Raw genomic sequence first — 15,783 nt, 5'->3', positions numbered from 1 at the left:
CTTAAATGACCTTTGACCTTGGTCATGTGACCTGAAACTCAGGCAGGATATTCAGTAATAAGTCATTACCCTTATGGCAAAGTTTCATGAACTATGTCCATATACTTTCTATATAAGTTATATTGACATTTCAAAAACCTAACCTTAGGTTACGATTTTAATATTGATTCCTCCAACATGGTCCAAGTTCATTGACCCTAAATGACATTTGATCTTAGTCATGTGACCTAAAACGCCTATAGCGCCTATAGTCTCGCTCTGCTATGCAGGGGAGAGAAAAATCATAGATATGAGTAGGCATAAACATAACTACTTTCAATGTATAAAAGTATGGTTAAATACATAATTATAGAAATGTATGAAATATAGTCTGTTTGGCAAATAATGTTTCATTCGTCAGGGTTCAAATGATCAATTCAGTTTTGGCAACTTATGTTGAATGGCCATACCCTAATTTTGTAACTAAATAACAATAATAGCACTTTAAGCAGACACATGTATAAAAAAAAGTGCTCTCTGAGTTGCAGTATCATTACATGTATAATCATTTATACATACAATCTTTACGATCATACTCACATAACTATTCTTGATGTCTGTATGAGTATATTCCAATCCATCGTCCATGATTGTGATGACGATTCCGGCACCAGTATATCCCTTATCCCAGGCTTGCTGAATGTTCATGCTTGCTATTGGCTTAGAATCTCCACTGAAATTTCCATCCTGAAGAAAGAGAAAACACAATAAAAATCATTTTATGAACTAATAATAATTCATCAATAATCCCCATTTGCAAACACAAACTAAATAGAAAATCTTGCAAATTGCAATCCAGGGCAAGGTATTGCTGAATAGTTTTATCATGACCTGTGATTTTGTGTAGGCATGGACCTACCGTACTACTCAGGTCCATGGTGTAGGCCTACATTTACATGTAATTTCCAACAATGTAAATTAATATACCTTTTAATTACATAATTCATTTCATCATCAAATTTTTATAATGCAAATGAAAAAAGAAAAGCTAATACTACAATCAGAAGAATGGAAAATTAGAAGGAAACATGGCATGTACCATACTTGGATTTAAACTTAAAACCCACTTATAATTTAATGTACATTATCTTGGAATTTGTATTATATAATACATGTACATACAAGTAACAATACAAAAGTACCTAGATAGAACAGAAAATAGAAAATCTACCTTGTAAATGGAGATAATAATGATCAAAAAAGAAATCATCGACTAGTCAACTAACAAAGATTGAATAATCATTTGAATTCTCTACAGTTGCATAAGTATAATTTAGTTGAAAAATAATTGATATTTGAATAATAATTTGATTTTTACTGTTCCATTAAAATAATTTAGTTGAAAATCATTACTACAGAGTGTGTGTGTACATTGTATCATAATTTTCAGAATTCATATGATAAGGCAATCAAATACAACTATAATGTTTGTTATCTACAGGTCTAAAGTGCAGTACAAAAACATGTTTTGTTTTCATTTCAAAAATATGTATCCAGACTCCAAAGTTCTCCTGCAAAGAAGGGGTGAGATAAGACAATTTAGAAAAGAAATTGTTGAATAAACTATGCACTGTAGATCATCAGGTCACAATTATTTTGTAGACACATGCCAATCAAATGTGCCTGCCTACATAGAGTCATGATCAAAGTTATTTACAATGCCCAAGTTTTGCCTCCTATCATCTTTGGTACATGTATCTGTATGGCGCGTAGATAATCTATATTATCTATTAATCTACAATATAGTAATCCATGATAAATCATAGTTTATATACATACATGATAAATCTTAGTTTAGAATGAATGGCCTTACAGAAGAAGAAGAATGAACAATTGAGTCTTTATTGGAGTAATAAATCTGAAATAACCCTGTACAACAGAAAACTTTGAGTGTGACACTATTTATTACATACATATTACATAAATTGTATGTAGGCCTACCCATTTACCTACTGTAGTGTGCTTTGGGGAAATTATTTTTTACAGCCCCTTTTCAGGTCCTATTTGATCAGCTTGTATTTAGCATAGTTGCAATAACACTAAGACCCCTGTTACATTTGGAAATCAGTGGCCCGGGGCCGGCCCCGAGTCCAGTTGCAACCTTGAATGATGAGAATTAAGTGGATAAGCTTGGCAAAAGGACCTGGTCCGTAAATGTGCCTATTTACATCACAGCAGTTTTCCTCCCTCTCCGGATCACCGACGGACAGGTCGCGCTACAGAAATGAAAGAGTGGGACATGGGACCAAGTAGATTTTTCTTTGTTTTAAAACATGTATTTATCAGTTTATTGTCTTCTCTCAAATCAAATATTCAATAACAACAAGTCTCATACAATGTAAGGAAATTATACAATCACTATACAATCACTGTAAGTTGGCTACATGTACATGTAGCTCCATGATTATACAGAAGTAAATTTCATGCCTTAAATGCAATATTATTTTATTCATATTTTGTATTCCACTCCCTGTACTTCTCTTTTTCTCCTTCTTCATCCCCTTCTTCTTCTTCTTCAAAATACCCTAAATAAGTATTTCACATTTTCCGCTACTTAAATTATGTCTCAAATAACCTATTTTCATGTTGGTGAAAGAAAGAAATGTAAGCCTACTCTTTATCCAGGCTGTTGAAAACTAAACCCTTTCCCCCTCATTTTTGCATTTTGAACACGGTACACCCCTTTCACTGTTATTTCGTAAAAATTTGCCTGCCCTTCATGTAAATGTAGCAGGTGACCACCTTGTCATATCTCTCCGAGCCCCCACCCCCTTGCTGGTATCACTAGTATACAAACATGAATTGCAAGCTGCTGAAAATAGCAACTTGCCAGCTGGTTAATTCTTCATTTTAGCAGCTGGAAGGAAGATCATGCAGTTGCCACTTTGGGGGGCAAATTAATAGTCTAGAATCTTGACTAATATTAGATATCTGATCTCTTAATTTTGCAAAAGATACTTTGCTTTATTTCCCCTGAGTTCAGATTTAACAAAATGCCCTTTACCCCCTTTTTTCTATCCCTATCTGCACCATGTAAATTTCGGCAACATGGGATTATACCACTGGATGCCCTTTAAACAGTCTATTGTCAACAAGTAATTGTCAGTTGGGGAACTGGTGTACCCACAACAAAAGGGTATCTCTGAATCTGACAAGAGATGATGAAATGGACTAAACAACACTACCACTGTAGTTACATGTACACGTGTATGTAAGTGCAGTAAGGGCGAGGGCTATGTTCATATAACACCAGACAAGTACATAACAAGATTACAAAATATAATTTCATGAACATTATAAATACTGTAATGTGCACTGTACAAGGATGAATCATGGACCTATTTCGTAGGTCCATGGATGAATCAAGCCTTTATACATGTACAAACTTACATTTGCAATTGCAACTTATGAAAGAAAAAAAAGGTTTCTATTTTCAATAGTCTTTCAATATTTGATTTATTGACCACTTGTAAAAGACATATTGTTACTCGTTACTGAGCAGGGCGACAGAACGGTTTTGAAAGTGGGGGGGGGGGGCTGACCATGCAAACATTCACAATCAGATGGTCATTTTCATGTTTTTGTACACGGTTTTGGGAAAAGTGGGGGCTGAAGTACCCACACCCTGGGCCCTGGTTCCGTGCCACCTGTTGAGAATATGTAGGCATAAACCAGACTTTGAGCTAATGACATATCAAAACCACATTTTTAGTACAGGTACACATTATTAGGATATAATCACATATTTTACTTTATAAAAAAGTTATTTCCTTAAAATAAATTGATAAATCATATTCATAAATTAATATGAAACCAAGAGTACAGGTAAACATTATTAGGATATAATCACATATTTTACTTTATAAAAAAGTTATTTCCTTAAAATAAATTGATAAATCATATTCATAAATTAATATGAAACCAAGAGCAGTAGGCCTACAGTACTTATGGAAATTACTTCTTATTATTAAAGTGTAGGTCTACAACAAAGCACACCTGTTTATTAGACACACCCCCACTGTCACGATATTTCTATGGAAAAAAAAGATTGCCAGGGAGTTCCTTGTTTTTTATTGGCAATATAACCCCCACAAATGAAGGCCCACATTGTCAAAATTAGTATCTAGAAGATTTTGAAAATCTGTAAAGGTATACTTTCAAGTTTTATTTCAACATGAAATAACCTTAAATTTGGAGGATATAAACTACATATATGTATTAAGGACGTTCCACAGTTAAAGTTAAATCCATGTCATTTTCTCCAAATTTTGCACAGGGTTACTTTAGCATCTAAATATTCCAAATTATGCAAACACTAACAAGAGTTCATGTGCTTGATTTTTTTGCTATACACTGTACATGTATACACATGTACACGTAGCTATTTGTTATTTTTTGCATGGCATAATACATGTATATGCACAGATCATGATGCACATTGTTGAACTGTAGAAACATCTTTAAATGATCCAATTGAGTTGAAGATCAGAAGATGTGAAAAAAATTATGACATTTGGGCAAAATTTAATAGATTATTTGCACTGTTGTGAGCAGTTGACAGTAGGCAACATGTATATCACAATGGTGTTATTCTCCAGAAAAAAATGTGTGCAGGTGAATGCCAAGTCAAACAAATACAACCTTGAATTGAATGAAGAGAGCAAATAAAGGAACAACATCATGCTTTGTGGTTTCTTTCAAAGAATACATCAACAAAGCCATTAGGCTGGCATGTATAGGGCCTACAGTTTAATGAAGGCATGTCAAGTCTTGGAATGGAAATACATTGTACATGTGCAATGTAAACATTATAGCTGAGAGACAAACAATTTATCAATGACAACAGGTACATGTATGAGGGAAAACTTAAATAAATCTATAAAGTAAGTCAATTGTAATTTCTGGCATTATGGAAAAATAACTGGACAGTCTTGTTAGGAATCTAATATGATATTTTCAAATATTAAAACTAAAAGGCAAAATGGAAATCAGTGGAATAATTAGAATTTAAAAACAATAAATAAACATAGAAAGGTTTTACATGCATGAGTGTTTTTAGCTTTTAAGTGTCATTTCTCATTAAAATAGACCTTAAGCTTCACACTAAACTCCAATGGGGCAGTTGAGGCCGTTTCCCTAGACACATCCCTGGTGACCCCCCCCCCCCCCCCCCAAGCATATTCAAGCACTCTACTATACTATAATTGTCAAATTTGTGTCTGGGAAAACAAAGGGTCTCTTTTCATTAACTAGGGGGAAAGGTTTTTAAATACTAAACACACAAATACTGCTCATCAAGCCATTCTATTGTGCCATTGAAATATTTCATTCTTGACACACACCCTATCATTTTTCCCATTTGTAATCTATAATTAGCCATTCAACCCCTTGTTTCCTTTCATGTTTTGAAATCCCTTGCAGGTGCATACAGTATCTGTTATTTCCCCAACTGGGTTTTTTTGGGAAAACTCTTTTGTGGGTGAGTCAAGTCAAGTATTTTCAGTTTCAATGACGTTACAGATCCGGATTCCTCCTCCGGGGAATTTTCACCTTTTGAAAACATAAGCAGGCCGCTTATTATTTACAATAAGCTTTGGAATGTATTAAGAAAAGCATAGACGGAAGTTGAGAAAAATGAAACGGAAGCTGAGAAAATTACAGTACATGTACATGATCAGTCATGAGTACAAAAGCGTCTAGAAATAAAATGACTGATTCACTAAATCACTCATACTATACTACTAGTATACTATAGTCATTTAACAGGAGTGATCTCCTATAAAAATGAACTGGAACATTTTAAAGAAAATACACATACTGTAACACATGCAATGGGAAATTGTGATTCTACCATTTCAGAATGTATTCAAATAATTAACCACATGATCATAAACAAATACATGTACATGTGTATTAAATAAATTAGTACATAATCCACATGTGTAAAACGAAAGTTATCAAGGCTGAAGCCACTTTCATCCCCCCAAAAAAGTAATAACAAATATATATGAATAAATAAATAAATGAATGAATAAATAAATGAAAAATTAAATAAATAAATAAATAAATAAAAATCTTCCATGATTTGTTGAAGGATGAAGTCATGAAAATATATTTACATGAACATTACCTTTTCCCAATAATGGAATTTGTTTGATATTTTTGTCTTTGCTTTGATTTGGGGTAGGGAACTTAGGTATTTCAACAGGACATTTGATGATGTCTTCTGTCAGGTATAAACTTTCTCAATTTGTTCATTCAACTTCAATCTCGAAAAGAGCTAGTGTGGGTTTGAGCCCAACAAGAAAATATCCATAAAGTCATACAGTGGGCCAACTGATTATCAGGGCCAACTGATTATCAGAACAGCACTTTGTAGCATTCTAGCATCTTGTAAAGCAGTGTGCAACACTTCCCAAACATGTACTCTTAAGTTTAGCAAGTTTGAAAATCATATCCAAGGTTGGGTTTCTGCATTCCAAGATCAATTCGAGACCACTTTGAGCATTATCATTACTAATACTCGTTACATGTACACGTTTCCACAATACTGGTTTCGACAAAACTTCTAAAAGTTTAAGAATAAAGACGAGAATGGGGTCTAATTAATCCATCAAGCAAGAAAAATGTCAAAGTTCAAGACAGGTAGTGAATTGAGCTGTACAAACAATCCCCATGCATCCCTTGCCACATGAAACCCCCTGCAGAGAATACCCTTTTAGACTTACCAGGTACCACTGGTTAGGCCACAGAGGATCTGAGAATCGGGTCATGTCTCGCTTCACTCTTTTTCTCGATACTTGTTGCTCAAACCATTCCACCTGAAAAGGGATAATAAATAACTTTAAAATGTGATAATTCATTGAATAATATATACAGGTGAATATTGGATCACAGAAATCCATTAACCATATTAAGAGGTGATAACACATACATTGTAAAGCAACAGTAAAGGTTTATTTTATAACCTGAAATTTGAAGCCCATTCCATGCTTGAGAAGGGGTTTTAATATTTAACAAGACCAAATAGACAAAAGTTTCATTTTGACAGAGGGGCAACCATTCAAAATAAATTTTCATGTAAAATATGTAAATTTATCCAATAAAACACACTTATAGCTTATATCCCTCATATCGTAATCATTTTAGGGCACCCTCACTTCCATACATAAAATACACTGTAAATAAATAATCTATGAATTTGAATAATGATATTAAAGTAGAAGCATGATATTGTGTCCCCCCCTACTATTTTGGGTAGGGGGGACGCATCCCCCTGCCCCCCCCCCCCTGGGATTTCCACCCATGTCTATAGGCAAAATCTTTAACTCCTTGAACTAGAATTTTATTCATTAATTTCATAGTTGGCAGCAGCTACTTCATCGTTCAATGAGTCCAATTAATTTTGGTATTTACAAACCAAATAAAACACTGATTTCCTGACTCTCTATTGTTTAAACAGCCTAAGTGTTAACATTGGCTATATACATGTACGTCATAGGGTGGAATTAAACAAACATGCTGAGATTTCTTCATCAACAAATATGACATTTCCCCACTTACTGAAAATTATGAGATGTTCAGTATTAAATCATGCATGTAGGTATATACATTGCCTTTCATGTGTTAAATAAATTAGTACATAATCCACATGTGTAAAACGAAAGTTATCAAGGCTGAAGCCACTTTCATCCCCCCAAAAAAGTAATAACAAATATATATGAATAAATAAATAAATGAATGAATAAATAAATGAAAAATTAAATAAATAAATAAATAAATAAATAAATAAAAATCTTCCATGATTTGTTGAAGGATGAAGTCATGAAAATATATTTACATGAACATTACCTTTTCCCAATAATGGAATTTGTTTGATATTTTTGTCTTTGCTTTGATTTGGGGTAGGGAACTTAGGTATTTCAACAGGACATTTGATGATGTCTTCTGTCAGGTATAAACTTTCTCAATTTGTTCATTCAACTTCAATCTCGAAAAGAGCTAGTGTGGGTTTGAGCCCAACAAGAAAATATCCATAAAGTCATACAGTGGGCCAACTGATTATCAGGGCCAACTGATTATCAGAACAGCACTTTGTAGCATTCTAGCATCTTGTAAAGCAGTGTGCAACACTTCCCAAACATGTACTCTTAAGTTTAGCAAGTTTGAAAATCATATCCAAGGTTGGGTTTCTGCATTCCAAGATCAATTCGAGACCACTTTGAGCATTATCATTACTAATACTCGTTACATGTACACGTTTCCACAATACTGGTTTCGACAAAACTTCTAAAAGTTTAAGAATAAAGACGAGAATGGGGTCTAATTAATCCATCAAGCAAGAAAAATGTCAAAGTTCAAGACAGGTAGTGAATTGAGCTGTACAAACAATCCCCATGCATCCCTTGCCACATGAAACCCCCTGCAGAGAATACCCTTTTAGACTTACCAGGTACCACTGGTTAGGCCACAGAGGATCTGAGAATCGGGTCATGTCTCGCTTCACTCTTTTTCTCGATACTTGTTGCTCAAACCATTCCACCTGAAAAGGGATAATAAATAACTTTAAAATGTGATAATTCATTGAATAATATATACAGGTGAATATTGGATCACAGAAATCCATTAACCATATTAAGAGGTGATAACACATACATTGTAAAGCAACAGTAAAGGTTTATTTTATAACCTGAAATTTGAAGCCCATTCCATGCTTGAGAAGGGGTTTTAATATTTAACAAGACCAAATAGACAAAAGTTTCATTTTGACAGAGGGGCAACCATTCAAAATAAATTTTCATGTAAAATATGTAAATTTATCCAATAAAACACACTTATAGCTTATATCCCTCATATCGTAATCATTTTAGGGCACCCTCACTTCCATACATAAAATACACTGTAAATAAATAATCTATGAATTTGAATAATGATATTAAAGTAGAAGCATGATATTGTGTCCCCCCCTACTATTTTGGGTAGGGGGGACGCATCCCCCTGCCCCCCCCCCCCTGGGATTTCCACCCATGTCTATAGGCAAAATCTTTAACTCCTTGAACTAGAATTTTATTCATTAATTTCATAGTTGGCAGCAGCTACTTCATCGTTCAATGAGTCCAATTAATTTTGGTATTTACAAACCAAATAAAACACTGATTTCCTGACTCTCTATTGTTTAAACAGCCTAAGTGTTAACATTGGCTATATACATGTACGTCATAGGGTGGAATTAAACAAACATGCTGAGATTTCTTCATCAACAAATATGACATTTCCCCACTTACTGAAAATTATGAGATGTTCAGTATTAAATCATGCATGTAGGTATATACATTGCCTTTCATGTGTTCATAAAAAAGTGGGTTAATTTTTCAACGCATATGCATTCACAGCTACAAACTACATGTACATAAAACATAAATCCTTACAGTGTGAACATGATTCAAATGACTTTTGAGAGAAATACAATTTACAAGTGAAGTCACTATTACTTTGGGGTTATTTCTGATAATCTGAATGAGAAATATTATTTTCACTCAACCTCCCCCCTCTCCAAAAAAAAGCCGATTGCTCCAGTTCCATGTTCACATACCCAACATGGTGATAAACCACTTAGTTTAACAGAAAACATGAATTTGCAATACTTCCAAACTTTCCTAAATAAAAATATATATATTTAAAGACAAAACTTCTAACAGGAAAGTGTCATCAAAATATAAAGAAATATCTATAGGCACATCAAATAACACTAATCATGTCTACAGAATAATCAAAATATAGAATCTTTCCTTAAAATTGAAAAAAAGTGGGAATGTCTGTAACAAACCTCAATTCTTTCACATTTTGAAGGAAAAAAAATGAAAAAAAGAGAGCAATGAAAAGATTTATCAAGTAACAAACCTCTGGTTCATCAGCTATATCTATATGTTCTCCAGTGCTGGCCTCAGCTGACCGTTTGAAAACATTCTGATGACTGAACAAGTAATGGTCTTCTAATGCTCCAATCTGGACATTGGAAGAGAAGAGATGGACATTTAACCTGACTGCTAAGAAAATTTTGTAAAGCAACTTTTGACTCAGGGCATTCAATCCTCTTCAAGGAACCTGGCAGTATTACAGAAGTGTAACCTTACAAATAAGCCCGCTTTGCCACCTTTATCAGGTGGTTTTCTGTGCATACGCATTGCCAATTATTGTTGGGAAAAGGGGCATATTTTATGGGCTTGCTTTTGAGCGGGAAACAGAAAAATTATTGAAATATGGGGGTCTTTTATCATTTATTTTCCAGAAATACATCTATTTTCAATACTTGGGCTAGTACACAAATCTTTCCCCAACAAACCTGAAATTTAGGGAATTTTGCCAGCTTTTCCCCAAAATACCTGTAATAAGGGTAAGTATTATTTAACAGGCTTCCTTAAAGTATTTGGTGGGGAGAGGGTAATTTTGACAAGATCCCCTGGAAAAACCTGTAATAGGGAGTAAAAATCCTAGTTACATCCTAAAGGTTAAAGGGGGTTTCCCTTATACAAAATCTGGAATAATATCTGAGGTTGTATAGTAATGAACTTAAACACTGAGGTTGGAGGATTATGAGACAAATGCTCAAACAATGAGCAGAGAGAGGTATTACAGAGCAACCGCGTAGCCAGGATTTCATTTTGGAGGGGGCGGTAATCGCACGCGAAGCGTGCCAACACCTACAGAGCGCGCGAAGCGCGCTCCCTAGGGGGTGGGTGCAGGGAGGGGGAGTTTCCCCCTCTTTTGGGCTTTTGGTGTTTCATAAATTAAAATGAAAAGGAGCCGTCTCTCTAGTATCTATATCAGCTCCAATTCAGTTGACAATATTGTGATTTTGAACCTTTTTTTCATGAACCTTGTTTTCAAAAGTGATTGTGAGTGAACGCATAAAAAAGGAATACAATGGAGGAAATTAAAATAATAATAACCCCGCGCGAAGCGCGGAGGCTTAAGCGTTTTTTTCAATTTGTTTCTGCCATGAAAAGGGCCCCGATAAAAGGGTATTGTCAAAGACATATTGAATACTTCCCTTGGAAAGATCAGATTTGATTACAAACAATTTAGCGACAGTGCGCAACTCGCAAAACAGAGGAGAAGAAGTGCATATGCCGGGAGGAAGATATTCCTCCCCGCGCAGAGCAATGAAACTCTGAAGTATCAAATGGCGGACGTTTCATCAAATGCAGAAATCTCTAATACCCCATCAGGTCTAATTCAATTGATTTTCTAAGATTATTGAACTTCATTACAAGGAAAATAGTGCGCAAAAAGTTGAAACTTCTGTGATTCATTGAAATTATATAAAAAAGGATGCCTAATTTCTTTGACTTATCCTGAAGCGCTTCATTTTGAATTATAAAGAACCCTAAGTGTCATTCAAAATTTCAAACTGAGTGCGCAAAACAGGACAGGAGATGAATGTGCAGGGAAATGACATGAAGTTTAATAGAATTTGATAATAAATATTGTACTTTTCTATCTAATACGACACAAATTTTATACCTTCCTCTTTTTAAATTAGGAACCTGTTTGCCCCAAAATTATGGTTGTTTAGTGATGAGCTGAAAAGCAGGAGAAGTTTTACTTTATGGAGGTGACGGCAGAAATTGATATAAAGATTTTACCCGCCCAGGGCCGACCCGTCCAGAAGTTGCGCAATCAATTTTAAAAAAAAGATAACTTCATATACTTCGGCCTAATCTTACTCTAATTCCATGCCCTAAACTGAGTGCGCAAAACAGGACAGGAGATGAATGTGCAGGGAAATGACATGAAGTTTAATAGAATTTGATGATAAATATTGTACTTTTCTATCTAATACGACACAAATTTTATACCTTCCTCTTTTTGAATTAGGAACATGTTTGCCCCAAAATTACGGTTGTTTAGTGATGAGCTGAAAAAAAGGAGAAGTTTACTTTATGGAGGTGACGGCAGAAATTGATATAAAGATTTTACCCGCCCAGGGCCGACCCGTCCAGAAGTTGAGCAATCAATTAAAAAAAAAAGATAACTTCATATACTTCGGCCTAACCTTACTCTAATTCCATGCCCTTATGTATACATTTGAACTTTAACTGGCAAGAAACACAAATAGCTGAGGTGGAAAAACAGGGTTAGAGAAAGGGTGGGGGAAACAATGGAGAACTTCAATATTATCATTTAACTGCGCGCAGCGCGGAAGCAAAATTCATATATAAATTTAGAGCAAGAGTGAAGGAGTTTCTCTTTTGAGAAAAAAAAAGAATAAAAAGAAAAAAAAAACACAAAGCTACCTTTCTTCCCTTTCCTCCCTTCCCTATTCCTTTTCTCCTCTCTTTTTTTCCCTTCTTTTTTTTTCTTTTTGGGGACGTTTTGGGGGGGGCAACCGCCCCCCCCCCCCCCCTGGCTACGCGCCTGTTACAGAGCAGGGAGAAGCACCCCTTAACATACCAGTACCATGCCCTGTAATTATGCCAGTACACGTATTATATTTACACAGATCCAAGAAGTTCTACAATAGTACATATTAGGGCTTGGACTAATTAAAGGAAACCAAAACCCAAGATGAGAAGCAATCTTATTGGAAAGAGTAAAATAAGAGGAACAATCTAAAACAAGTTTCATCAAAATCGGTTGTAAAATAAGCAAGTTATGGATGTTTAAAAAGTCTTGTTGTTCTTTCTATGGGGATCCTCAAATTGACAAACATGCTTAAAAAATGGCTGATTTTGTGGACAACTCTCCATTTGTTTTGTACACAATTTTTCAGATTTTCACTATTATCTTTAAAATTGCATATTGCCTCATTCTAAGCATTATAGGCCTATGTCATGGGAAAATATAATTCACACCACATATGTCAAGGTCAGGAGAAGATGATGTGAAATATGGAAAATAAAGGGCAAAATCTGAAAATATGTGTACAAAACAAATGGAGGGTAGTCCACAAAATCAGCCATTTTGAAGCATGTTCGTCAATTTGAGGATCCCCATAGAAAGTACAACAAGACTTTTCAAACTTCCATAACTCGCTTATTCTGTAACCGATTTTGATTAAACATGTTTTAAATTGTTCCTCTCATTTTACTCTTTCCAATAAGATTGCTTCTCTTCTTGGGTTTTGGTTTCCTTTAAAGCCTTCGTACCTTTAATATGTAATCCTTAATTTCATGAGAATCCATGTATTTTACAGAAAAGCTGAGAAAGTTATGCCTATATACTGTACATCCATGACAAAGGATAGTAGGTAAATGTATCAATCAATGTACATGTGTTTCTATACCATTTCATGTATCCCGCTTGCCCAGTCTAAAATAGAAGTGGGGCCAGGAGCTAAATAACTTTGTCTCAGTTTAACTATAAAAAAAAAACTTTTTCTCAGTTTTTAAAAAAGTAAAAACTTTACATAGAAAACATCATCAGGCTGCATTTGTGAAAAATTCCACAACTTCCTTTTTTTTCTTTATAAATCTGATATGTACATGATATTTCCATTGTACTTGTTTTATCACTTTGTGCTAACAGATATCAGAAAAAAGAATAAAAACCAAGCATCAGTAAAATCAGGTTATTAGTAGACCATGGTTAGACAATTCATTCAATAAAAAGGTTAGGATTTTTGTTACATGCAGCCATGCAACTACATGTAGCATCAAAGAACATTAGAGGGGGAATAATGTGCATACGCAGCGTGAAGCAGGCCACAGTTGCCCCCCCCCCCCCTGCAGTAATTTTTTGGATAAAAATTTCACAAATTCACCATAAGTATGCATAAAATTATTCAATATCAAGCACCCCAATGAACGAACTTGGTTGCTTCACTCCCTCACTTCTCTTGAAAGAGTTTATGTGTGCATGCTGCTGCCCACCCCCCCCCCCCCCCCCCCCGTCACAAAAAAGTGCAGTTGTACATATAGAATCATACACTTCACACTTGAACTCTGATTATGAATTAAGGGCATTAATGGAAATACCGAAGACAATACATAATTTCATATGGATTTAACTTGCTTAACAGATTTCTAAAATGATTTTACAATACAAATTGCTTTTTAGAAAGTAGATCTTTCATAATCATGATTGAAATAAAAAAGTTTAAACATTGCTACAGACAACCAATAAACCAGAGCACAAATTAATCACAATTTTCAATTAATTTTACACAACTCATACGCTTGGTTAAATTTTATTATACCTGTCCATGATTTATATAGCCATATTTTTCTGCAAGACGATCTGCTTTGGTCTGTCCTCCCCGTACGATCAGGGCAAAGTGATGGGTGAAAACCTCCTCAGCTATCACGCACCAGACACACACTACCACTAATGTGAACGCTGCAAGAGTTGCACAAGTCCTCCAAGAAGCCATAATAAAGCTGTGTTTTTCTCTGTTTTTAACAACAGTCTTACTCACGAAACACCTCCAATTACTCGCAAATGTACATTGATTATCCTGCTACACGTATTTAAAGATCATCATTCTTAGATATTACATAAAACTGTTCAAGTTTTAAATGAAGATATTCCCTGTTGGCAAAGTTGACTACCGAATGAGCTTGCGCTTGGTACGGTTTGCGTTGGAGTTCCGAATCCGAGAATGAGGATCGCATTAAATTCCTAAACTTCTGAAGAGATTATTATCCTTTCGATCGCTTACTGCCAAGCCTTTGTTCGTCCAAAACTATTTTGAACGTTTCTCTACTCATAGGTATATGTCATAACAATCCTCTCGTAAAATTCAGACTCTTCTTCAACAACTGTTGGTATTGGAGCTAACATTAACAACACGATCCACGTCTTGCTCTACCAACACTGCTTTGGCGCTGCGTAACTACCTACATGTATGTATGGTTAACTCCTGATGATGGTATAATGGAACCTTTGACCTCATGGGGTGCGAACAATACCCTCTCCGATCTTATTCAATGATCTGCCAGTTATTGTCAACTCTACCAAGAATTCGAACCGGGTTTTCTAATTCTTCTAATCTCTCTCGGTCATTGTCAAAAACACATTATGCATGACGTCACCCGAGTTGATTTAGGTGACTGAGGATCGAAACTTAAAAAAAGAAAAGCGGATCTTGTATCTGTCTTTTTTCAACTCTAGTTACAGATAAAGGCCTTAAAGGGGGCCTTATAAATCAGGGTACTAATGGATAATTCGTTTTTCATTCCCGATCATCGCGGAGCAAAAACGGAAATCAACCTCATGGTTTGGTCTCTGAAAACACACAAACGAAATCACAACGAGAAAAACCTGTTGTGATTTCGTTTTTGGAGATCAAAAACAGAAGAATGAAATCAGAAATTTGGGCTCTTTCTGATACCTCATTCTATACTTGTGTAAAAAAAAAGGGACAAGATATTTCTACCGGGCTGCTGAGGATTGAAGATAACGAGCGGGAAAAAAAGATGGATGGTATATAGCATAATTTCGTATGAAAGTCTATTATAAACTTGCTAAATATCCAAAGCTACCGGGGGCTCTGTCCAAGAGTCAAAACCCCGTGCAGTGGAGGCTCTTAACCTGTAACCTTTAAAGGGGTCTATAACGGCCCCCTATATGGACCCTTCCTGCATTAACCTTTGCGTTGAAGCACTGGCGTACGGGGGGGGGGGGGGGGGGGATTGGTCCCACAGCCAAGGGGAAATAAAATAATATGAAGGAGGCAGCGAAATGAGATGAATGAAATAAAGAAAATATAAGACATGATATTTGCTATGATGTAAAAATCTATCA

The 15,783-nt window shown here is 35.2% G+C and overlaps 1 protein-coding gene across 2 annotated transcripts in view; it reads right to left on the bottom strand.

Annotated features, from left to right (window-relative positions):
• Positions 1-14,890, bottom strand: part of LOC129261927 (furin-like protease kpc-1) — a 42,862-nt gene extending 27,972 nt beyond the window's left edge. For both annotated transcript variants that reach the window (XM_064099628.1, XM_064099629.1), the window contains exons 1-5: positions 14,237-14,890; positions 9,940-10,044; positions 8,489-8,581; positions 6,768-6,860; positions 580-726 (exon numbers count right to left, since the gene is read on the bottom strand). In XM_064099628.1, coding sequence (XP_063955698.1) covers positions 580-726; positions 6,768-6,860; positions 8,489-8,581; positions 9,940-10,044; positions 14,237-14,410 — 612 coding nt within the window. In that variant the 5' untranslated portion in view covers positions 14,411-14,890. The remainder of the gene's footprint in view (positions 1-579; positions 727-6,767; positions 6,861-8,488; positions 8,582-9,939; positions 10,045-14,236) is intronic.
• Between the last annotated feature and the right edge of the window lie 893 nt (positions 14,891-15,783).

The sequence above is a fragment of the Lytechinus pictus genome, chromosome 5 (genome assembly GCF_037042905.1).
Source record: "Lytechinus pictus isolate F3 Inbred chromosome 5, Lp3.0, whole genome shotgun sequence".
NCBI classification, from domain to species: Eukaryota; Metazoa; Echinodermata; class Echinoidea; order Temnopleuroida; family Toxopneustidae; genus Lytechinus; species Lytechinus pictus.
Note: the sequence above shows the minus strand (reverse complement) of the source record. Positions and strands in the feature narration are given on the sequence as shown.